Raw genomic sequence first — 26855 nt, 5'->3', positions numbered from 1 at the left:
AAAGACTGGTATCAGGCGTTCGTCTCCCTTTTTCTTTTGTCTTTAACTCTTTCAATTTTATTCGACGATACCATCGTTGATTTGAGCCCGTTACATTAAATTAATGTTAAATTAATTTTTTTTTATTTGACTTTTTTGGCATAAAAGAACAGGCATTCTCCTTTAATTCTATACCAAATACAACATTTTCTGATTACAAACAACAAAGCCATTGAAGCCCAATCATAACAGGGAAGTGAAATAGTAATGAGCAAAATAAAGGATTCCTTCAAAACACGGAAAAATAATTATGTGCAATTGTGTACTCCTGCTAGAAATGAATTATTTCCCTTTCATTAACATTGGCTTCTATGTAGAAACTCGAAGCTTAGAGAAACCAATGTGTAAATAAAATTCCTGTTTATACTTCCCTTGGACCTAGACGTATACACAATACATTTCGGGACTGTCATTCCACTAATTATTAAAATATCTATTTTGTGGTTTACCTCTGAACACAATAATTATCAAACTAACTGCAATAAAAAAACTAATTTCATCTACAATATAAAATATAACATTCTTGGCCCTTGCCAGTTCTTCATTCATTCATTCACTCATGATAATGTTCACTTGCCGTGGGGCGGAATGTCATCAAATGTAACCTCTTCTTACTTAAATTAAGCTTAGGGCAGCTAAGCCATTTTCAAGATCGAAACCGCAGCGGTTAACAAAAATGATTTTTTTATTTACAATTTCAACCAACAATGTCTTTGGAAGCCGACATTTAATATCTAAGGAACAAAACAATAATTCCTTCTGCTTATCAACGCTTATTTTTTTCGGTGCGTAATTTTCTTAGGTTCGAGATTTTGTTTGTATGTATATTTCTTCACAGATCTAGATCTTTAATGTCATTATAACCATCATTTGCCCCAGCACAGCACTTGGAGTTTGAATTTTGATTTTAAAACCCCTTCCAATTTATATTTTTCGATAAAACCTTTTCAATATACGACTAAAGCATACAACAGCCAACAGATTCTATGAGCGTAGCAAAGAGGGGTTTTAAGTTTAAAACTTTCCTACAGAGAGTTTTTTTAGGTTATAAATCCCTTGTTCATTATTATTTTAAAGCAAACTACAATCAACAAATTCTAAGAGCGTATCTAAGGGGGTTTTAAATTTGTAAAAACTCCAGAGATTTTTCTAACCCCTCGACAGATGGTTTTGACGATATAAAATCTAATGCAAACTACAGTCACCAAATTCCATGAGTGCAGTCAAAAGGGGTTACAAATTTCTACCCGTCCCTGGGATTCATTATTAAAGTCCAGTGAATAACAGATTTGTTTTTTGAACAAATATTTTTTTAATAGCAGGATAATGCACTGTAGATACTTCAGAATATACATTTTTCTAAAATATCAAAAATAGTTCTTTGTCTTTTCTAATAAAATCTAGCTCATTCTTCAATAACCATCGCACACAGTCCACAATTTTAGAACCACTGCTTTCAATTTATCTAACATCTTTCGCGAAACGTTACGAGAGCAGCGTTCAACACAGATAAGAATGAGTTCCGCATCCGTGGTTCATGAGCGTGAAACAAGAACTATCTTCAAAATACAAACGCTAAAAAAAAGAATACTATAATATTTAACTCGAATGTGTGTGACCCAATCTCGAAGCAGGATGAAGAAAGAAACATATCTAGATATACAAGCTGGCTAACATAAAAATACAGATAAGAAAATTCAAATGCTAACTTGCTTCTGTCAACATTAAATGTCTTTGAAGTTTATCTTATTATATAACACAATGATATGAATGTTTTTTAAAGCAGATTGAATCTTATAAAAAGAGACATTTACATGTGATGTGTGAGTGCTGAAGTAAAAATGTCGACTTTACCGTTACGTTACTTGGTGTGTTTCTCTCTAGTTACATCAGTTATGTCAGGTAGTATCTTAGTTTAGTAATACTCCGGTATATAGAACTTTCAAAAGCAGATCTTTTTACCTATTTTAATTATGATCAATGATGTGTTACTAGGTTCGTGCTTTGATTCCCCTGATATTGAAAGTTTCGGATGTTTCATAGTTTCGGATGTTTGCCATCCGATTGAATGTGATTCACTGTTTCATCGTTCTCCATGCAGTGAGGCATTGTGTGTCATAATGCTACAAGAAACGCCCGAAGTAAACGCCTATCGAAAATTGACCTACACGGAACTGGGCTAGGATGGCCTGTTCCTCTCGCTTTAGCTACCATTCCTCATCTTTGTGCTGTTTGTTTTTTACTCACCTCCAAAATTTACAGTCTTTATCGGAGGTGTCCCATCTTTCATACCAAAGTGTCAGTTCTTAATGACAAACTAGGACTAGTTATGACAGCGCTACAAATTGCATTTCTTAATTTTTTTTTTCTCATTTTCGCTACATCTTGGTAAAAGTTTAATAAACACTGCCTTAGCATAAAGCTTGACATGGAATATGGCGACTACCTTTCTTATGATCTAAACGGAGGAGATAGAAATTAATCATTTAGTGGCAAAGTAACAAAATAGAGAATATTTAGATAGATGTTCTCAAAATGTGGTCAGACTCATTGAAATAGCTACTCTTAACTAATGGAAAGAACCGCAAAAATCATGGCCATGGTCCTATATATAAATACTGATGGAATAGGCTCTATTTGTTTCTATATAGGACAAAATTAATTAATTACCTCTAATCGATTAACTAATTAATTTTTTTTTATCATTCGTGTATTGTCATCGACTACGATGAATAATTATGCAAAATTTATCTTGATCCAAGAAGGGGAAGAGTGGAAAATAACGTAAAAAGGGGGAGAATAACTCCACATATACAGCCCCATAGCTCAATAAGTAGCATTTATTTCCCTTTTTTGAAACAAAACATTATTTATCAATAATTATTAACTAATTGGTTATTTGTTTATAACAAATTTTGCTAGGGACATATGGGCGTAACCGTGGGAGGGGTATGGGCTCAATCCCCCTCTTTTTCCAAATGAAATCCCAACAAATGGTTTTGGCGATAAAAGTTCCCTTTTCGATAAAAAACTTGGAGCAGTCACCAAATGTCATGAACGTATCCAAGGTGGGACTAGAGGAAAAGCTAATCTACAATTACTGAATTACATGAGCGTAGCTAAAAGGGGTTTTATGGATGCCTTCCCCTTCAATAAAAATGTAAAGCGAAATTATAATTACCAGTAATAAAGGGCAGTGAATAGCAGATTTGGTATGACACACACACACACATATATATATATATTAAATTTATTTTTTTATTTTTTTTTTAGAACGGTAGCAGCATAATGCACTGTAAATACCTCAGAATATTTTTAAAGTTTTAAATACCGGCAATAATGCTTGGCCCCGCTGGAGGTCTTCCCAGAGATTCCCCAGACTCCCTAGCTGGCATTGGTTTTTTACTAACTTCAGGAAGATCCTATTCTAGGGCTCAAAAATCACCCGAAAAAATCTTGGCTACGCCCATGTAGGAACAGATAATAATAATTTATGCAAATAATATTTTAGAAAACAAAACTTACGTATGATCTGAAATTGAAAAAAAAGGATATTTATATACATATATTTCTTTTTTTTTTTTTTTTAATCCTAGTTGTAATTATCGATGTGCAGCCAAGGATAATATCGCCTGGAATCACAACAAGTCTTGTGGTCAACTGTTCTGTGACAGACAATCAGCAATCTGAGATTAAAATCATCACAAGTCTTTCTCTGTCACGCTATAATGAAAGCAGCAAAGCGTTTGATGTTCTTTATACACTAGACGCCAAAACACTGTTACCCCAACAAGTAACGCTACTGAAAGATACAGAGATCAGCTCCGGGAACATGTTTCTAGCGCTGACTATTTACAATCCTACCAAGTCTGATGCGCAGGTCTATAGGTGCAATGTGTTTGGAGATAGCTTACAAGGGAACAACATTTCTATAGCAGATAAGAAGAAAGTCGAGGAGAAGACGATTGTGTCAGAGTTGCTGGAGGAGATACTGCGATTGAAGAAACTGGATACAAGCTCTCAAGAGTGTTCCGCGCTGAACACAGAGTTGATAATATATAATGAAAGTAAGTATGCAACAATCGTGTCCTTTTATTTCCTACTAGCCGGATATGACCCGCGGGCCTTAGTTTTGGTATTACTGTTTTACTGTTTTTAATTTTAGATCTATGTTAAACATGGAGAAAGTTACCTTCACATTGTGTTTTCTATTTTGCCAAGCAGTCAAATGTACAGTGCGTGAAAATGGATTTACCCGATTTGTTAAATTTTTTTATTTATTTTATATAAATATACAATTAGGCACTTTTTGTCTTTTTTGTCAGGGCCTTCCGGTAGTGGTAGTGACATTTAACATACACTATGGTCTCCGTCATGATCTAAGAAACATTTATGTCAAGTTTGATCAAGATTGGTCTAACGGTTTTGATTTTGATAAATACATACATACATACATACATACATACATACATACATACATACATACATAAATGCATACATACATACATACATAAATGCATACATACAAACATACATACAAAGAAACAAACATACATACATAGATAGATAGATAGATAGATAGATAGATAGATACATACATACATACATACATACATACATACATACATACATACATACATACATACATACATACATACATACATACATACAGTGGCGTCACTGGGGATTGCGGAGGGTGTGGTCCGCACCGAGTGAAACCCATTAGGGTTGGGGGGGGGGGTTACACACAAGTAAAAAAATGCAATTTGGGAATAACTGACAATTTAAAAAAATAAACTACAGTGGCTAACTATTAGAACATTTTATTCACAATTAATCAATAGATCTTTATATTTTTTCATTTTGACTAAACATTATTTTTTATCATACTGTTTAAAATGTCCTATCTTTCTTAACCAACTGCATGTATGGATACGAAGACGGCTTTGATTTTTTTAAAAATGTTTTTAATCGAATCTATTGAATTTGTTGCTAGCACTGTAATATCGGGATTTCGTTTTGAAATAATTGGCACTAGAGGCGCAGCTTAAAATCTTTTTTTTTTTGTTTTTTTTTTTTACCTTTTTTTGGGGGAGGGGGGTGGGGGGGTGAAGATATACTAGAAGGCCCAAGTAACACAAGAGAAGGCCTATCTTTAAACTATTGACAAAGTGGTGACTAATTAAACCTTTTCTTTAACAAAAGTATAACACTTTAGCTCTAAGTGTTATAAAAAAAAGGCTCTTTTTAAAAAAATCACAGTGATAAAAAAAACCCAGAAAATATCAGGAGAGCAATCACAACATGCCGGACTCATTATTTCAGAAGAGAACAAGTTCATTCTTTTGTGCATTGATTGTTTTTTAACGCTGAGCTTCAAATCCTACACGAAGCAATCATTGATGTAGCAGATAAACATCCGGAACAATCCCACCAAAAATACTTTAGTTCAACAAGCGATGCATTATTGTAGATGTCAGTTTCAAAATAATGACGTATAAGATGTTTTTCCAAAAGACGACATTCTTCTTCTTCTTCTAGCCAGCTTTATTGCTGCTGAGCTGTCAGCTCTTTTGCAGACTGTGCCAAGGAAAAATATGTGTGCTGTTTTCTTCTGTTGTTCAGCACTGCCCTACAGGGTGTTGGTTATGTTGGGCTGTAGTGGTAGTAGGGTCTGCCTAAGGTGGATTAGGGAGGGGCATTCAAAGAGGATATGGTTTACGGCATGAATCCTATGCCACTAAGACCTTAAAGAATATCTCTAAATTATTTAACAAAGCCTTCCACCGTTTCTTACCTTCGGCCCATGTTTGGCGTAATGTAAAAAGGATTCTTTAAATTAAGAAGTTTTGGGGGGCAAATGAACAGACGACACTTTCACAACGAGCAATTATATTAAAAATGAAATAGTTAAATATATTTATTTAGATACGTTTTCAAGTTTGAAATCCAGGGGAAAAAAGTTTAATGTACTTATGGTTGCATAGTTTTAAATTGAACTGTAGATTATTGGCAATGTCTCTTAAACCATCGAAAGACCCGAAAGAGGTACCTTACATTTTTACTTGTATTTTTACTTGTATATATTGTCTATTAAAATCACAGACATAAGGCTGGAAGTTGAGCCTCAAAATCCTGTGGAATTTCTGACACCATTAAATTTAACTTGCTCACTGAGAGGCTTCAACGCTACCATGGTAAGAAATATTTCTTCATCAATTTTTACTATGGAATGTAGCTTGTGTATCTGGCCAAATTCTGGACGTTTAGTCAATTACATGTCATTTACTGTACGTCAGCCACGTTCCTCGACAATTGTGCGAAATAATAAATGACAGAAGAGAATGTGTATCTGCAACTTCCCGACACATGCCGCGCACTTCTTTTAAATATATGCCAGAGGACTTAGGGTCCCGTTGCCTCAGCGAACATAGCCTTCAGTGGGCTACCACAGTTCTGCTCTAGCGAGTGTTCATGCACGTGGTGAGGATGGAAGAAAGGGTTGCTAAATTGTATTTGTTTCGCCACAAAGTACAAATACTACCTGTCCCATCCACCCCACCATTTTCCAGCGGTGACTATATTGGCGGTGATGGCTCCTCCACGGAACATATAGGAATATGAAGTGACGACTCTTGGGCTCAGTCTCCGGCCTCGCATTGGCTTAAAGGAACCGTGACCCATGAACAAACGGATGTGATTAAATTATTCTCTTGTTCAGTGTTTCCCTAACTTTTGACCTATGTGTAACCCTTTTATAATTTTTTTATTATTGAGTACCCCTCGCCTCCCCCCTCACCACACTTTAATTTATCAACAGCACATAATAAATGTGTATTCAAAAAATCAGCATAGTTAATGAGGTGCAACCCGTGACCCCTACAAAGTATTCCAGTATCCCTGGGGGTACGCGTACCCCACTTTGGGAAACACTGCTCTAGTTGATAGGGGGCTTTCAGACAGAAGGGTCGTTGACGAGCAATTCTTTCAACCTGGCCATGGGATAAAATCCTTTACCGGGGTAAAAGTTCATAAAAGTGGTTTATCTCGAACCTAGTGAGCACCTGGGCCAATATGTGATGTGTCTATGCCAGAAGGTCCGGTAAGCGGCGCATTTGCGAATTACCGTATGATAGTGGCTCGCACAGGGTAGCTAAGGCAAGTGAACTTATGCAACTAGGATTAAGATTTAAAACGTCTGATATAAGTATAAACAGTATACGTTTCTTTAAGCAACGCCGCAATAATGTGCACACGTAACAATTATTTTAAATCTACTTATTAATACTTTTCCAACTTATCTGCTTTGAGTATATGAACCTCCTAGCTTAACCTACTCAAACTATATTTTTACTTTCTGGCTCTGCGAGTTAGAGTATAGTAAGTCTACTTTATTGACACTTACCTGTTTACATGGTATCTAAACCCAACATATTCGAGTAAAGATTTATTTGAAACTGATCATAGTTTATTACTAATTGTATTAACTAAAACCAAATTTGTGAAAGGATTCATCGCTGAAACAGGGGCGGTTAATGTGTGAACCTACACTACGTATCTTATCTGGAACCCCTTCGTGACGAGGTGCTGAGATTCTTCTCTTAGAGCACAAGAACGGTGGACAGTGAGTGGTTAACCTGTCCATGTACAAGGAGAATCATGAGCCTCAACATGTAGCCTACCAGGCTTCTCGCTGTCATATCATTGTTCTCTATTGTGCAAGACGAGACATTCGGAGAGAACGAGGACCACTTTCCCATCACTCTCTCAGCAGTGGTTGAGTCAAATCATCCCTAAATCGCACTATTTACTCGCCTGTTGGGCAAAGACAGACTGTAAACTAGGATAGGATGGCCTGTTCCTCTCGTTTGAGCTTCAACCACGCATCTTTGCGGTCTTACCTTTTCACCTGCCTCCATGCATCTCTGACCTTTTTTTCACTTGTCCCAGCTATCTAACCAGAGCGCCTGTTCTCTCTCACCGATAAGAGCATCGAATATTAGGTGTCAGAAGGGAAGCGTATTTTAAGACTTAAACCAGAAGTAGCTCCTTCAATCAATTTTATATGATTTATAATGATGTATAGATTTCTTTAGCTATTGTATACCTGATTCAACCTCTGAATTTAATAGTCGGTTTAAATCGGAGAAAGGAACATTTCATAATAGTGATGTCAGGAAGTGAGTAGGTTAAGAGGGATCACGCTTACCTGCAGCAAACCCCTGGATCCAGCCGGTATTTATTACGTATATTACCAGCATTCAAATTAAAAATCTCACAAAGAAGTGATAAATAAGATTTCTCTCTGTTGATTGGTAGGCTAAAGCCAGGAACAAAGCGTTACAATATGTTTCGATTTTATTTTCACTCTCGTATCTACACTTTTTATTTTGAAATTTCCAGTTATCTTTGTAAAGTTGGCTATATTTCAGAAACATTAGCACTGCTTAGTGTGCACAGCTGATATTTCGCCCCTGCCATTTTTAATTTTAAGGCATTTTCTTTTTCAGAAAGATTATCAACTAGATGGTTGGGAAGTTTCTCAATTGATCATCAAAAAAGGTATAACTCTTGTAAAACATGTTAATTTAAAAAAAAACAACTTAAATCCAGAAGCAACGCTCAGAAAACTGCCAAGAGATATAGTGACTGAGCCTCTGGTGTAATTTTATTTACATTAATTCATTAAATATTAATTTATTGATTGCCCTGGTAGGCCAGAGGATTAAAATTCCCTTCGCCTCAGCGTGGTGCCACTGGTGGAGATGTTTGCCCGGGGAAGCGGAAAGGTTAAGAACGAGAACTAACACAGCCTCCAGTGAGCTACCACAGTTCTGCTCTAGCGAGTGTACTTGCACGTGGTGAGGATGTGCGAAAGACTTGCTAACCTGCCAATATCCGTTGCACCGTTCTGCAGCGGGTCTCCCCAAGGAAGGCAATGGCTCAGTATAGAAATATGAATTTCGTCCCATCGTGGGCTCGGCCTCCGGCCTCGCGTGGGATTGAGGAACCCATTGCATAAGTTCAAGGGATCGTGACCCATGAACAAACGGATAAGCTGAAATGATCACGTAGTTGACTGGGGCCTCCAGACAGAATGGTAGGTGAAGAGCCAATCCTTCATCCTCGCCAAGGGATAACAGCCCTACACCGGTTTTAAGGCTCATTGAAGTGATTTATCTCGAAACATTTACGAACATCTCAACGAGGTAGGTGAAGGGCCAGCCTTACGACACTGCAACCTATGCGGCCGCAGTGGGTCCCGCTTTTCCATAGGCCGCGCGCTTCTAGATGAAAATTATGAAATTAAACCACTATAACTTATAACAGCTCCTCAAAATCTCCTGAAATTATTAGAATTTACTAAAAACTCACAAAAAATCTCCTAAAAAAGAGACAATATTGTCATTATAAGGCATATTCTGCCAAATAACGCCAAAAAAACCCTGTAAAATGTTTTGCTTATTTGTCCATTAATGAAAGAGACTCGGCTTTCCTAAAATACGTTGTTGCCTTTTGTTGTTTTTAACAATACCTGAAACTGTGGCATCTGATCAAAGAAGCTTCTCGCGACACAAACTAATCAAGAATTATTTGAGATCAACAATTATTATTATAGCTTTTATATAGCGCTACATTCATGCTTATAGCATGCTCAGAGCGCTTTGGTCCAATCTCATCTGTGGACCAGTGGGGGGAGGGGGGTATCTAGGAGTTGGTTTTCCATGCTGCCTTTAGGCGCTCAGTAAACGCAGCTCTGCCCGAGTCGGGTGTCGAACCTAGAGCCCCCTTCTAGGTAGCCAAGACAAGGCAAGTTCAAGCGCACTTAGCCTCTCGACCACGCTTCCCACACGAAGATTAAAATTAAAGATAATTAAAGATAAAGATAACGTCCTTGTCCAAACCTCCCGCTGGACGACGGGGATGGCATCGAGGTGGGTATGAACCCGGGACCGTCGAGATAATCAGTCCAGCACGCTAACCGCTCGACCAGGCATTGCTGTTAACTTAGTAACAAAATGGTTACAAACTAATAGCCTATTATTGATAAAGAGATATATTACACATTGCGGCATGACATCTACCGGATATGTACAATATGTCAGACGAGCGATTTTAGATAATCTTTCAGCATTGATTTCTAAAAAAAACTCCATTACATCAAAATGGGATAGTACCTAAAAATGTCTTTATTAACACCAGATATATAACGACATTGGTGCACTGAGTTTTAATATAATTAAGATGATTAAAGCCGCATTTTTTTTGGTCAGTTTTGTCTGTCAGTTTGTCTGTCCGTCATGTTACTTTAAAAAAAAAATAACCTTTAATTTTCGTTTCAAAACATCGCAATATTTTTGTGTATCAACGCAATAGATTTAATTATATATAATAGATTGTTCCGGATGTTTGTTCAAATAGTAAGTTAAAAAGAGAATTCCAGATAAATGTAATACCGTTATTTAAGTTTTTGGGATGGTCTTGTATAAAAATTAGATCTACCACAGCCTTGTCGAGAGATTTTTATACCATACTTTAGTGTTTGGAAGTTGTTTTTCTTAAAAATCGGAATATAATATTAACGATCATTAGATTTTCTAACGTTTTAGCTAGAAAGTTAAATGTACTGTAAGAGAGAAGTGAGATTTTACATAAAAATAGAGTTAAATAATTTTTCATAAAAAATCGGGATTAACATTTTTTCTTCAAAGCGAAGGTTATTTGTTTTATTAATTAGAAGAGAGATTTCAAACAGTTAATTGGCGTTAGTAGATTTTTCATATAAAATTAAGAAATTTTTCTCTACGATTTGTAAGAAAATGTAAGTAATGTAGGTCAATTTCTTTTCAATACAAAATCTGGAAATTCTTAATTGATTAAAAACTTTTGTTCTGTTTCAGCAAGAAAATTAAATGTAAAATAAGGCTAAAAAGTGATTTTCAATAATTGTTTCTAGAAAATTACTTTCTCTTTTTTAAATCCTGAACAACCTATTGTCGATATTTTTAAAATTTGTTTACAGATGAAAATACGGAACAATTTTATATTGATAACTTAGTGTCAAAGAATATAAGTGTAATATTAATCAATTATGCGATTTCAAACAATTATTTGACATAATTTTTTTTTATAAAACAATATTCGGAACATTCTTACAGTTAATTTTACAATCAGTATAGAGATTTTGATTTTGTATTTATATGCTATTTGCATAAAAAAAACAGAACAACATATTATTGACAATGTGTTTTTGCAACGTTTAATCATGGAAATTAAATGTAATATAGGTTAAAAGAGCAAACAAACATTTGTTGGCATTGATTAGTTTTGCACGAAAACATCCGGAACAATTAATTATAGATACTTAAAACTATTGAGATGTTACGGGAGGAACATTAAAAGGTAAATCAGATTTTCAATAGCTTAGAGAGTTATTGATTTTTTATTTAAACGTGACGGTCAGACCGACCAACCGACAAAACGCACAAAAATAAGCTTTTTTTACACTGATGGGGGCATTAAACAAAAAATAAATAAAATCTGATTATTTTTAAAAATTTTGAGGAAACTGATAGCACCATATCTTGCAGAATGCATGTCACGCTACTTCACGAATGTCGCTGCATAAAAAGTCTATTTTAAAAATGTGCGTGATATTTACATACAAAGTGCATTCTTAGCCTTTATAAACAAATATAAATGTTTTCTTTTAATTTTAGCAGCTAGTTGACAAGAAAAAAACAGCTTTAACTAATATTTATATTAGTTGTGAACATTTCTAATACATTTTATAACTATATTTGACTTTGTGATACTGAAAATACACAAAAAATTGTACATCTTTGTTAGCATATTGTAACATTGCCTCCCTTACATTTACGTAATTGTTTTAGAATTGGTGTATTTTTATGAAAAAATCGCTTGCATAATTAATTTTATAAACTAAAATGTTTGCTTTTAGAAAACCAAAAGTAGCCCTTGCTACTTTTCAAGCTGCATCGCATTAAGAAATAATATTTTACATTTCTCTTCTAGTTTTGCAGATCTGAGTGTGACAGACGGACAGACGAACATTTTGCACAAACCTAATAGCGGCTTTTCCTCTTACGGGGACCGCTAAAAATATAGAATATCATGAGTTAAAAAGTAGACAAAATATTGTTCTGATTGGTATGTAAGAAGGGGATAATAAACTCAAGCCATTTATTTACATAAACATGTATGCAAATATTGTTTTATTTTCTAAAACAAATTCTTAGAAATATTTTGTATAACTAAATTAAATGTTTTCTGTTATACAAGCAACTTATATTTTAAATAAATTGTTTTCTTTCGATTTAAAAGATCAATAAATCATTCAGTATGTGTATAGGTAAAATATAATTTACAACATCATTTAATAAGCTGTGTTTCACATTATTTAAACAATAAGAATGAACCCTACACAATAGTACAATGAATTTAAAGAAAAAAGTTTCTGATTTGAGGCCTTGCAAGAGAAATTAGAGAACCATCAACTTCTAAATCATTTAATAGCATCATTTTGGCCACGTTTACATTAAACCAGATGTACATATAAATCAATTCATTGATTTCATATGAATATTAACAATATAAAAAAAATAACGTTAATATATCTCTGTATCCTGTGGTATCATATTTCTTTGTCGGACTAACAACTCATAGATATCGGCAACACTTAAACGTCTAATCTTTTTATTTCGGAGGAGAGATAGGGCTGTCGATATTTTGCAGTTCATTGTTTCTGATATTTCAGATGAAATAATTGAAACCTGTCTTTCCATTCTTGAGTGGACCATTTTGGAGACCGATTCTGAGTTTGTGTTTCCAAACAAACTATCTTTGTTACCTTAGGGTTTTTTTTTAGTCTCTAGTTGTTGTTCTCTCAGAGACGGATCCTTCTACCGTTGGCTGGCTCAGCTTGTTAGTGTGAGTCCTAATGTTAAGAGAAATCAGCTATGATAACGGGCTTCAATTTTAGGTTGTAGTTGAGACGTCAGTTGATCATCCACTCATTATTACACGCTCTTGTTGTGTAGGGGAAAGCAGCGTCTGCGGAGATAACAGAACGATGTGGAAGCAGAAGCCCAGTGCTCTTAAAAGAAACAACTTTAGCAACTGATGATCAATTAAAGGTGTATTTTTTGGAGCCCATGGTTCAGCTTAAGTTAAGAGATTTAGATATTCCTTCCTCCCGTCAGGTAGTTAAGAAAGGTTTATTCTAGAGTCTTGTGATCTGACTGGGGCTTGGGTCAGAAGCCCACGATCCTGTTACAGAGATAAAGATAACAGATAACGGTCGGTGCTTTATTATGTAGCATTAGTGGAAACAGGTCCGAGAAAACTAGAAACGAACATTCCTAGAGTTCTAGCGATGGACCAAAGGATTTGTCTGAGTTGAGGCTTATAAGTGAGGCCGAGATGACTAGATGTTTCAATTAGATTGCAGCTGGTTGGCTTAGAAAACACGTTTTGTTGTATACAAAAAGCCATGGCCCGCTAGAGCCTCACTTTCGCGTTTGACTGATTAATGGAGTTGGGGGGAGATAGGATAAAGACAGTGATGGTCAATGCCAGCTAGCTCGCCAATCTGACATAGATAATAGGGGGGAGGTGAACATCAAGGAGAGATGCCGTTTAATCTGACTCATTGAGGACCGTGTTATTTTATTTTTTTACCTTTATAGAGCGCAATTTTCATGATTGTAGCCTATTCTATAGTTCAATATCTTTTGTGGAATAGTGCTGTCTTTAGGCTCTCAGTAAACACATCTCTGCTTGAGTCGGGTGTCGAACCTATGCCCCCTTGGTAGGTAGCCATGTACCCTATCCCCCTTTGATAGGTACCCAGGAGAAAGAATTTTTGAAGCTTTCGGCTTTCATGTGAAGGCTGACATAGATAAACGTGTTTCATCATATCTAATGATATGTCTCACAGATGTACGACGTTCAGTCGCCACTTCCCATAGATAGCGAATGTGCGGGAAAAGATTTCTCTATAGGTAAAATTATCTCGGTATGTTATTCGTAGGATCCTTCTCACCCATCACTGCTCAGCCTCTTTTCAACCTACCACGTCTCGAAGCGTAGGGGGCAGTTGGGACAATTATTGTATTAAGTTGGTTGATTTTAATTTCCAGGCTAATTTATTTTTTTGTTCAATTGGTCCGTACTTTTTGAAAGACGGCTCCTGCTTTCAAATCCGACATGCGAAATAATGATATGCATCGCTTGAAATTACACTGCTTAAATAGGTGAACTTTTCTATTTTCCAAGGTCTGTATGACCAATGTTGACGGCTGTACTGGGTAACCAGCACCCAATATGCATAACTTTGAGGGCGTCTTTATCCGTCATCTCGTGTATACATTTAATTCTATTTAAAAATAATGCCATGCCATCTGCAAAATCCAACTCGGTTTGGTTTACCATGACAACCCGAATGCAACCTGTTTAATGTATGTTTATGACATCGATGGCTACAAGAAAGAGAAATGGGGATATGATACAGCCTAATCTCATATCCGTCTCGATTTAAAGTATGTCACTTTGTTACACAACAGCTTGTTTTGTTTTAGACATGTCGCTGAATCTGGACAAAGAGTTGCAAGATTCCTTATTCTCTTGCTATTTTCAAGACGCTATCAAACTTTTTAAAAATCTACCAAAGGTATCAGCATCCTTTGGTGGTATTCCAGGCTTTGTTCGACACGCAGGACGTAAACCTGTTCAGTTCTTTTCCTCTGAAATAATCTGTAGTAAAAAAATATATTCAAATCAAGATTTCTCAATTCTATACTTGTACATTTTTAATTTATGTAATAACTTTTGATAAAATATCAAAATCACCCATATTTTAAAATATAATCGAAAACCAATTAATTAGCTTACAGTATATTGGTCAACATAAAGAAACAAAATAAAAAATAGTTGCTTGTTTTTTTAGAAGAGATTCTTTTCCTTTGACGGGGGGGGGGATGACACCCCTAGCTTAGCGCTCCTCGTGACACCGACCCTAGTGACGCCACTGCATAAATGATTTGGCGTAGATATGGTCCAAATTTTAAAATCCCCCCGGGCCCCTACTTGAGTCAAAATGCAGGGGTACCTAAAGAAGTCAAGCTCCCCGGGGCCCCCAAATTGCTAGCTACGCCACTGCGTAAATGTCATTAATGACATGATAATGATCTTGATCATTGTTGAAATCAAGCGTAATAGCATCAACATTTTATCTTCAGTTTATTTTGTACTTTTCCACAACCTAAAACTGTTAGACTGGTTTAGTTTAACTTTTTTGTTCATAGATCTGTTAGGACAAACTCTTTTGTCTTTTTGTCTGCGGAGGAGTTTTGATCTGTGCGTTTATATTCGTATTGAGAACAAGTCCCAGTTAACAACAAACACATGATCCATCTACAAACACATGATCCAACTTCAAGCACATTCACCAACCACAAACTTTTGTTTTAACAACAAATACATGTTCCCACTACAAACACATGCTTTATATTTAAAAGTATATTATCATTTATACAGACAGTATTGTAGATGTTCGACTTGCATTTCTCATTTAAAAGATCTATGTTTTATAAAAATAAAATATAGACCTATAATACCCATCTATGAATTGTACTATGGGCATCCCCTTGCCAAACTTACATAGTTTTTTCTAATGTTTGGAATCAAATGACAATTGATACATGAATCAATTGAAAACGATAATTAATGTATTTTATTCATTTATTTATTTCCTCCCTATATTTCTTAATAATGAATGATAATTTGGTCTACCTACTTTTCAATTTATGTGTAAATACTGCGAATCGTTTCTGCACACTATTTCAATACTACCTAAACAGTCCATTTAAAGACGATGCAAAATAATTAATTTTTTTATTGTGGTAATTTTTTTTTTGTAAGATATTGCTAAATGGAACAAAACCGTGCTAAGAAAATGTCATTTATATCCTGCAGAAAATCGTGTTTATGCTACTGTCTCTGAGACTGGAAAAGTTGACATTTTTATGAATAATGTTGGCATACAAGCAATTGGTCATTTGGTACACCCAGACTTAGAGCTTTCTTATTTGAGACTACTTTTTAAAAGGCCAACGTCAAAATTAGATGGTAACTACAACTGTCTCGCTAGATTTGTTACCAAATCTAATTCTACTATGGCAATATCTTCAAAATCTTATAGAGTACATTTGGACAAAATGAAGAAAGAAGATTGTGTCATTCTATTTGACGAGCTCCTGGCCAATGTTAATGAACTTCAATCTCAGCAATCAATATGCTCTGAAGGCATTCTCAATATTAAAACTCAAATAGCAGAAATAAAAAGAATCCCAGGACCACCAGGATTGCCCGGCCGTGACGGAGATCCAGGACTGCCTGGTTACGTAGGACTGCGCGGTGATCCTGGACACATTGGAGCTCTAGGACTTCCTGGACAACCTGGAGATATTGGAAGGAATGGACATAATGGTATGGATGGAATTATGGGACAACCAGGAGCCAAAGGACCCAAAGGAGATCCAGGTGTACCTGGACAACCAGGACCCAAAGGACTTAAGGGCGAGCCCAATGCTGGAGGCCGTATGAACAAGTAATAATGTGAACGAACGTTTTTAACGACTAAATGTCAACTTGGTTCAGAAGGACCTTATTGTCCGACATGTAGTGAACTCTTGACCTTTAGAACTGTAGATCAAAACGATTAGTGAAAATAATAGACTTAACTTAAGCCATGTGGCATAATGCTTTGATGAAGCTACAATTTATATATATATATATATATATATATATATATATATATATAAATCATGGGCATAGCCAGGATTATTTTTCTGGGGGGGGGGATTTTTTTTCTCCCCCCCCCACCCTGCAAAAAAAATATAAATGTGTGTGTGTGTGTACATAATTAATCTTTATTACATTCTGACCCCTCATTCTTTCGGAAGACGTTTATTGTACTCTAAAATAGGTTCTTCCTGGAGTTAGTGGAGACCTTTGTTAACTTCCCGCCATTGCCAGCAAACGGGTCTGAGGGAGCCCCACCGCCAAGCACCATTTCCGATATCGAAAGCCAAACAAAATGCTTATTCTGGGGTATCTACAATGCATTATCCTGCAATTAAAAAGTTTTATTTCAAAAATCTTATGTGCTATTTTTGCTGACTTTGATCCTCCCGAGTCGTTAGGAGCATTGGGCTTCCACAAAAATCTGTCATTGGCAATGCCAGAAGCCTCTTTCCACCAGCTCTGAGAACCTCCATGAAAATGTGGCGCCAAGTTGTACTAGAATGTCCCTGTTTGCGCTTTCCTCGTCATGGCATCCATGTCATCGTAACTCTTACTATGCGTAATTCATTTTTGTTTGAGAACATGTCCCGCAAATCTCATGCGACGCTCTGTCAAAACCTTCTGCAGATGACTATGCACTGCACTTTATGAAATGAGCCCAGCCATTAATAGAAATTTGAAACCTCTCTTGGCTACCTCTTGGAATTAGATGACTGTAGTTTGCTTTAGATTTTATATCGAAAAGGAAAGTTTTATCGTCAAAATCATTTGGCGGGGGGGGGGGGGGGGTTAAACTAAAAAAATCTGTGGAGTTGTTTTTTTTTAATTCAAAACCCTCTTAGCTAAGCTCATAGAATTTGGTAACTATAGTTTGCTTGAGAATAAAGTTGAAGAGAGAGGTTTTCAACCTCAAAACTCAATAGGGGTTTTAAACTTTCAAAATAAAGCCCTATGGAGTAGGGGGTTTAAACTCAAAACCTCCTATGGCTACTATCAAAGCATTTTGAGTATGTAATTTGCTTTTTTTTTTAGATTCAAGAGGTATTTTTTAGCTTCAAACCCCACTGATATGGTGGGGGGGGGGGGGGTAAACTTAAATACCCTTTAAATACGCTCATAGAATTTTGAGTGTGTAATTTGCTTTTTCTATTGAATATGTGATTTTTAGATCTAAGCCCCGTGGAGGATGGTTTTAAAAGCTAAACCCCTCTTGGCTAAGCTCATAGAATCTGGTAACTGATGTATGGATAGTCTTTTATTGAAGAGGGGGGGTTTATGGTAAATGTCGGAGGGGGTTTTAAAAGAAAATCTTCCTTACCTATGTTCTTAGAATTCGGGGATCATTGTTTGCATTCTTTTTTTTCTGTTTTGTTTTATACAATAGGGGGATTTGACTGCAAAAATCCCTGGTAGGGGGTTTTAAACTCTAAACCCCCTTGGTTGCGCTGGGACAAATGATGGGTTAGTATTAAAATCTCACCTAAAATAAACATAATCAAAGCAAAAAAAAACAGTCAGTAAATTCCAATTTCATTTCGGGGGGGGTGACCTCCCCCCCCGGCTACGCCCATGATATATATATATATATATATATATATATATATATATATATATACATCAATAGCATACCATGCGCTTTGTTAAAGGTATATCCCACATAATATCTTCCCTAATAAAAATTTGCTAATAAAATCTGTCGTTGGATTATTTTTTTACTTAAAATGAAAAAAGCTAATTACTTATAGAAGCATTGATTAGAACACAAGTGTAACATTTTTTTGAAGCTCCAATGAACTTATTCTGTGTAAAACAAATTGTGTCCTCGTGATTTCTCCATCCTTCCGTTCTCAGATCAAGATGAAACGTATTATTCATTGTCCCTAACAATACATGAATCAATCGAAAATTGACCAATTATTTTATCAATTAATCGTACTTAATACATTTCCATTGTATTGAGACAGTACTAGTTAAGGGTAAATGAGTCTTGCGTAAAGAATAAGATCGTAGCCTAAAAATTTGAAAATTACTATGGATAACTATACAACTTTCTATACTACTTGTCTAGCTCAGCGGCTAACGTGTAACTTTGGCCAAACAAAAGATTTGAGCCTCATGTTCAAAAACAAGTAGAGCAACTTTTCCCTCTTTCTCCCCCCTCCTTAACTGTTCGACACAAGTCATCGGACCATAGCGTAGTGAGCAAGTCATCGGACCATAGCGTAGTGAGCAAGTCATCGGACCATAGCGTAGTGAGCAAGTCATCGGACCATAGCGTAGTGAGCAAGTTATCGGACCATAGCGTAGTGAGCAAGTCATCGGACCATAGCGTAGTGAGCAAGTCATCGGACCATAGCGTAGTGAGCAAGTCATCGGACCATAGCGTAGTGAGCAAGTCATCGGACCATAGCGTAATGAGCAAGTCATCGGACCATAGCGTAGTGAGCAAGTCATCGGACCATAGCGTAGTGAGCAAGTCATCGGACCATAGCGTAGTGAGCAAGTCATCGGACCATAGCGTAGTGAGCAAGTCATCGGACCATAGCGTAGTGAGCAAGTCATCGGACCATAGCGTAGTGAGCAATTCATCGGACCATAGCGTATTGAGCAAGTCATTGTACCATAGCGTAGTGAGCAAGTCGTTGTACCATAGCGTAGTGAGCAAGTCATTGTACCATAGTGTAGTGAGCAAGTCATCGTACCATAGCGTAGTGAGCAAGTTATCGTACCATAGCGTATTGAGGAAGCTAAAAGCATGAAATTGCCCTAAACGAAAACAATTGGAAAAAATATTTCGAATCGCACAGATTTATTTTATTTAGTCTAAATCTATTACTAATAAAATTACACGTTTGATTTTCAAAAGGTGAGTAGATTACGCTTGCTATACGCTTTGTTTTTCAAAAAATATTTTACTTGTTTTATTATTTATTTTATTCTGATATGTCTTTCTAAGTGTGACCTAGTTACCAAGTTACCATAGCGACTCCACTGGGCTTTAACTCTTTCTCTCCGTAATTATTTACCACATTCTGATGGAGTAAACGTTGGTATTGTCAGTTAGGGTAGAAAGAGATAATGTTTACCTTCTCGATCTCTCCTGGATCTGAAAAGTAGAATGCTAGGAAACCGATACATTACGTTGGGGCTTCAGGAAAATAAATTAGGTAATTAAAACCGAATTCTGACTAATTTGAGAAAATTTATATATATATATATAGGCGAAGTTACTGAGCTGTAAAACGCTTGGCTTCCGAACCGGGGTCCCGGGTTCGAACGCTGGGAAAGTCTGGGATTTTTTATTTCGGCGCCTCTGAGTCTACCCAGCTCTAATGGGTACCAGACATTAGTTGTGGAAAAGTAAAGGCGGTTGGTCGTTGTGCTGGCCACATGACACCCTCGTTAACCGTAGGCCACAGAATCAGATGACCTTTACATCATCTGCCCTATTGACCACAAGGTCGGAAAGGTTAACTTATATATATATATATATATATATATATATATATATATATATATATATATATATATTCTGCTATATATATTCTGCAATTTTTATTATCCTGCCATATTCGACGCAGGTTGATTATCACTACAGAAGGTACCACTAATTTTCATGTAAAATATTTACTGCCAAAAATAAATAAATAATAATAAATAAATAAAACGTAACAATCAACTTCGTTGAACTTCCAAACTATTCTTTAATCAGATTTTTGAAAACTAATAATATTTCAAAAATGTATTTTAAATGGGCTTTGTTGCTGAGCATAAAAATTATATGTGTCAGACGCGAATAGCCCAATTTTTCAGTAAAAGAAATTACAAAAAAAAGGTTTTTCTCTATAGAAGAAGTTACGAAGGCTATATTATATACAACCACAGACCTATATATACTACTATAAATATAGTTTTTTTATTTTTAGTTACGATTTATTTAGGTAGGTGCTGTTTTACTATTACATACCAAGTATAAGACTTTTTATAATAAACCATCCCTTGTCCCAGCGCAGCCAAGGGAGTTTTGAGTTTAAAACCCCCTACAAGGGGTTTTGCAGTTAGATCCCCCTCTTCTATAAAAAAAAAAAGAAAAATGTCAACGACAATTCCATATTCCAAGAGCATAGCTAAGTGGGGATTTGATTTTAAAACGAAATTTACGATAAGACCCCCGTTTCAGTATAAGACTCTCCATACATCAGTCATCAGATTCTATGAGCATAGCCAAGAGGGGTTTTGTGTTTAACCCCCCCCCCTCCAGCGGGGTTTGCAGCTAAAATCCACTTCTTCAATATAAAAAAAAGCAAATTACACACTCAAAATTCTATTAGCGTAGCCGATCCAAATGGGGTTTTGAGTTTAACCCTCACCCTTTCTCCAGAGGGCTTTATTTAAAGTTTAAAACCCCTCCAGATGGTTTTGAGTTTAAAACCCCCTACAGATAGTTTCGAGGTTGAAAACCTATCTCTTTAATATTTTTTCTAAAGCAAACTAAATTGACCAAGTTCTATGAGCATAGCTAAGTGGTTTTGAATTTGTTTAAAAAAAAACTGCAGGGATTTTTTAGTTTAAAACCCCACAACAGGTGATTTTGACGATACAACTTCCCTTTTCAATATACAATCTAATTCCAAGAGCGTGACCAAGAGAGGTTACACATTTCTATCAGTGGATGGACTCCATTAATAAAGTGCAGTGAATAGTCATCTGCCGAAATTGAAAAAGACTAAATGTGCCTCAACAAAGATGGCTAAGACGGATTTTAGGAGTCAGTTATAGAGATTGGGTCTCAAGCAAGGAAATCCTTTGACGAACTGTAGTCTACCCCTTAGTCAGGTTGTGACAGAGCGTCGCATGAGGTTTGCGGGACATGTTCTCAAACAAATATGAATACGCATGACATGGATGCTCACAGTTGACATACTCCCTTGCTGGCAAGGCGGGGAGTCAACAGTTTTTCCACTAACTCCAGGAAAAACCTATTCTAGGGCACAATATCCCCCCATCCGAAAAAAAATCCTGATGGCAGAACCTATTGCGACATGACAGCTTTTGTAAGTTTGTCTGCTGTGCTGCTGTAAGAGATGCCCAAATAATGAAAATTCTAAAATTCTAGAATAGATTTATTCCACTTAATTTATTAACATAAATCTACTAGTGTCATTTAGAATATGTAGCTCTAGCTTTACCAACGCATTCATACAGGCTATTTCTATTGTATTAGATTTTAATATATAGATTTAATTATACTAATATAGAGATGTAATTTAGATCTATAAGGTGTTATCGAATAGATTTACACTAAAAGGAACTTGTTAGCGGCCCCCGAAAGGGGAAAAGACGCTATTAGTTTTGTGTGGCCTAACCGTCCGTTCGTCTGTCCGTCTGTCCGTCCGTCCAGTTTAGATCTCAGAAACTAGAAGAGAAAATAGAAATCGGACATCATTCAAAGTTCTGATGCAACGACTACTTTTTTTTTCCCAAAGTAAACTATCTAATTTTTAAAATTATATATCCAAGCAGATTTTTCAAAAAATTACACCACTTTTCAATGAAAAACTTCAGGAGAGGTAACTTTTTTTAAGGTCTTGCACTTCATCATTTATAATTCAAGCTTCGTTCCAAGATTCGCGCATTGGTACACAAAATTGCATCTAAGGTCACAATGGTAAAAGTGTCAATGGACCATTATAAAATATGTTTTCCATTTATTAACTAACTCATTGAATAGAATACTGATTCAAATGTTTGTTTGTTTTTATTGTTTTTTTACTTCGCTTTAGTTATAAGTTTCAAAAATAACGAACTGCTTTTATAGGTTACAATTATAGGGGCCTACACAGTCTAAATAAGACTAAATAGAGCCCAGATCTAGATATCTTTATAATATATATATTATAAATGTTTTGATAATTTGAACAAAATTTTAATTATTAGGGCAATAACTTATCTTCTGGCAGCTTAGGTGTGCAGATTTATTTATTATGTAAACAATAGTATCACATTAAGAAATGAATTGGATATGAACAGCATAGTACACCATTACTCGGTAACAAAAGGCCTACATTCATGATCATAACATTGGGTGAGGACTATTAATTTAAAGATTAAACGTGTAAATTCATACGAGTTCTAGTCTAGATATTGATTCTATATCAAGATTTTATATCTAGTTCTATATCTAGACTTAGATCTAGATATAGACTTAGATCTAACACAAGTCTATATCTAGATCTAAGTCTAGATATAGAACTAGATATAATCTAGACTTAGATCTAGATATAGACTTAGATCTAACACACGCGGGCACGCTGCCCTGCCTCATCGTGGCGCCCGGGTGGAAACGGTCATTTGAGGAATTGGCTAGGCTAAATGGGTAGCAACACAAGACTCCCGTGGGGATGCCCACGGGTAGATGAGAGTTAACCCCTTGCACGGGCGGGGTTGTAAAAAAAGTCCCCACAAACACGTCCCACATCCATGCGCTGTTCCTCAAAGGGACCGTTACATCAATGGCGGTTCCCGCACAGTTAGCTTGGTACATTGAAGGAAAATGGCAGAAGATCCCGGTGTATTCTCGGCCTTCGGCCGTGTCTAGCCCACGAGTTGGGGGCCAAATGCATCGGTCAACAGCAATGCTTTACATAGGCATTGTCTAGGGTCTCCCCCAAACAGAACTGTGTGTTCACACAGGTTTTGTTTTTTTTTACTGTTTGGCGTCCAAACAGGTTTTTTTTCAAACTTAGAGCTCGAAGAGCCTTCGGCTCAGCTCTTTGGACATCAACAAGATCTAACACAAGATCTAGACTTAGATCTATTTCTAGATCTAGACTTAGCTCTATGTCTAGTTTGTATAAAAAATGACAATGGAGATATTAATTTTTATTTGCGAGGGGAAAGTCTTAAGTCATTTGTAAACAATTGTAGCCATAGACATAAAAATACATTATGTCTATGCTTGTAGCTTAAAGTAGGTCAAGAAATATTTTATTTTGTGTTGCCAATTTATCAAATTTTGTTACAAGAATAAATCTTTTTAAGTTGCTCTTTATTACAATGTAACATGTTATTAATTTTGAATGTATGGATAAGTTAATAATTATTATTTTTAAAAATATAAGTGTACGCTAAAGGAATATATAGAGATGATGTGGCTGAGGGGTAAAGCACTTAGAATCGGAAGTCCAGTGTTTGAATCCTGGTGAAGACTCTAGGTGGACCACTTTGGGGGCCGATTTTGAGTTTGTGTTTCCACACAAACTGTCTTTGCAAATTTTTTATTTTATTTTGATACTTGGCGTGTAATAGTAAACAGCACCTACCTAAATATATCGTAAATGGAGCGCAAAATACTATATTTAAAGTAGTAAATATAAGTTTGTGGTTTTATATTATATAACTTTTTTAACTTCTTTTATAGTTAAATGACTTTTGCACATAGACTTAAATATATTATATCTAGACTGGAAACCGGAAACAAATTCTTATCCGCGACAGATCGATTCGAGAACCTATACATATCTAGATTTTTATGTACGTAAACTTTATTTTTCAAGCTGTAAGGGGAGTCGCCCCAATCAATCTTTTCTGTCTTAGAAAAGTAATGATCTTTAGTTTTCAAAGTTTAGAAATAATGCAAAATCATTAACTCGGATTTTCATTACAATGGGCTTCTAAATCACAGAACTATATATTCACGCAAATATATGAAACAAAGCCATTTCCTGTTAGTTTTCATTGAGATAATGTTTCAAAAATCCTATATCGAAATGATTCATATTTGTTGATTTTAATCATCTTATGTAAATTTAAATAGATTGATTGCCTAGGTCTTTCTAGATTTTGTATCTAAAAATTGCAAAATAATAATTATGAGACGAGAGTACTCTTATTTTTGATGTTCAATTACTAGATCTAGAATTAAAAATAAAATTATATATTACATAGGTTAGGGTTGAAAAAACAACAGCTTTACTTTTTTTTAACTACTTTACAAAACACCGCCTTGTTTCAACTTTTTAAACAAATTTCACATTTTTGTAGTGTTACAAGGTCTTCATGTCCAGTCTAGAATTAATATAAATATAGGTCTATGCTTTTGCAATTTCTTTTACTAAAACGTGAAGCTATTCGCGTCTGTCACATATATAACTTTTACGTTCAGCGACATAGCCCATTTAAAGTAGCTGTTCCATTTTTTAAAGCCTGATTTAGACGATAGTTAAATGAATTAATAGGAAATTTAGGGATTGAGATCATGTGTGACAGGCTACAGAAAGACAGCATGAAATTAACAATTCTAACCTACGTAAATTCCGAAAATTAAATGTCTAAATTTTTAAACAGACGAAAATACCAATGATTCCCTTAATTAGACATTTTAAAAAGTTTTTCTTTAACATTTCATTGTGTAACACTTACATTAAAAATGCTTGCATTTGAAGATTGATTACATACTCTTTTTAACTACCATCTAAATCTGTATTTCAAAGTTTTTAGTTTTTAAAATTCATTTAGGAAATTACAATTTCTTCCCTGCAGACAATTTTATTTTCGCCACTGTCTTGGCTATTGGAAAAGTTGAAATTGTTACTAACAGTTCCGGAATACAAGCGAATGGTCAGTTAGTTAGCAAGGATGTAGACTTGTCTTATTTGAGTTTACTTTTCAAGAAACCAACATCAAAACAAAATGGTAACTACTACTGCGTCGCAAGACTTATTAACAAATCTGGTTCTAGACTGACTATGTCTTCTGATATATATAAAGTCTTAATGGACACACTGAAGCAGGATAATTTCATTGACCTTTTTGATAAGCTGCTGAACAGTGTTGACCAACTACAGCATCAACAATTGATATCTACAGAAAGTTTAGTTGAATTAGAAGAGCGCCTTCCAAAAATCAAGGGACTCGAAGGACTCCCTGGAAGGCCAGGAATTGATGGATTACGAGGACCGCCTGGAGAAAAAGGATACCCAGGACCATTTGGACTTCGAGGACATGAAGGAAACAAAGGACAAAGAGGGTTATCAGGATTGTCAGGTCGGAATGGATTGCATGCGCCACCTGGACCAGATGGACAAAAGGGAATTAAGGGTGACCTTGGATTTCAAGGACCAATGGGAACTAAAGGTGATCCTGGTCAATAGATTGGAATAATATAAACACTCACATCCTGGATTTTGTTAAATGCATTTAATCAGAATGGCTAATGATACAACACACAAGATATTTAATGAAAAAAAAATAAACAATTTAAAAAATGCAAATGAATCTAATTTAACAATCGTTAAATATATATATATACTTTATAAAGTAGAATGTGAGGCGTATGTATGTATGTATGTTATGAATAGAAATCAAAGCCGCTTGAATAATCTTGATAAAACTTGGCAGAAATGTCCCTTGGATACTAACTTAGACCGTAGTGTATGTATTGTAGCCCTAAAACAATTTTATGACCCTCAAAAAAAAATACAGTTGACCGACTCTATTAAAGCTATAGTATTTTGTGGATCTAGGCTTTGTTTACAATGTTGACATGAGAAAAGATCGAAAGGATTTAGATCTAGATCTAATTATAAGAACTACATTTTGCACAGATAGTTTTTTACTATGACACATGAAAATACAAAATATAGTCTATTGATTTCATTATTTAACAAAATTAACCTTCAAATTTGTGTTTCAAAAGCATTTTTACATAAATTCGTTACATATATCTGCGAATTCAGAACGTCCTGACTTACTTATAATACCATTCATTGAACAAATTGGGTAAACCCGTTTTAATTGTACTTTATATCCAATTCATCAATTCTATCGTTTTTAATATATATATATATATATATATATATATATATATATATATATATATATATATATATATATATATATATATATTATATATATATATATATAATTAAATATTTTTTTATCGTCGGATAATAACTGGTTAATAAAATGTTGTTGCAATGTGCAATATA

At 35.4% G+C, this 26855-nt stretch overlaps 1 protein-coding gene across 2 annotated transcripts; it reads left to right on the top strand.

Moving 5' to 3' along the window:
• Window positions 1-1786: 1786 nt before the first annotated feature.
• Window positions 1787-26154, top strand: LOC106073418 (uncharacterized). 2 transcript variants are annotated; one of them, XM_056031378.1, is made up of 5 exons: window positions 1787-1941; window positions 3636-4106; window positions 6145-6236; window positions 8550-8601; window positions 25408-26154. In XM_056031378.1, exons 1-5 carry the CDS (start codon window positions 1881-1883, stop codon window positions 26016-26018), a joined length of 1287 nt encoding a protein of 428 aa, XP_055887353.1. In that variant the 5' UTR covers window positions 1787-1880; the 3' UTR covers window positions 26019-26154. The 2 variants fall into 2 exon arrangements, with proteins under 2 accessions (XP_055887353.1, XP_055887351.1); XM_056031376.1 differs by lacking the exon at window positions 25408-26154 and adding an exon at window positions 16036-17645.
• Window positions 26155-26855: the final 701 nt, after the last annotated feature.

Source organism: Biomphalaria glabrata, chromosome 6, assembly GCF_947242115.1.
Source record: "Biomphalaria glabrata chromosome 6, xgBioGlab47.1, whole genome shotgun sequence".
NCBI classification, from domain to species: domain Eukaryota; kingdom Metazoa; phylum Mollusca; class Gastropoda; family Planorbidae; genus Biomphalaria; species Biomphalaria glabrata.
Note: the sequence above shows the minus strand (reverse complement) of the source record. Positions and strands in the feature narration are given on the sequence as shown.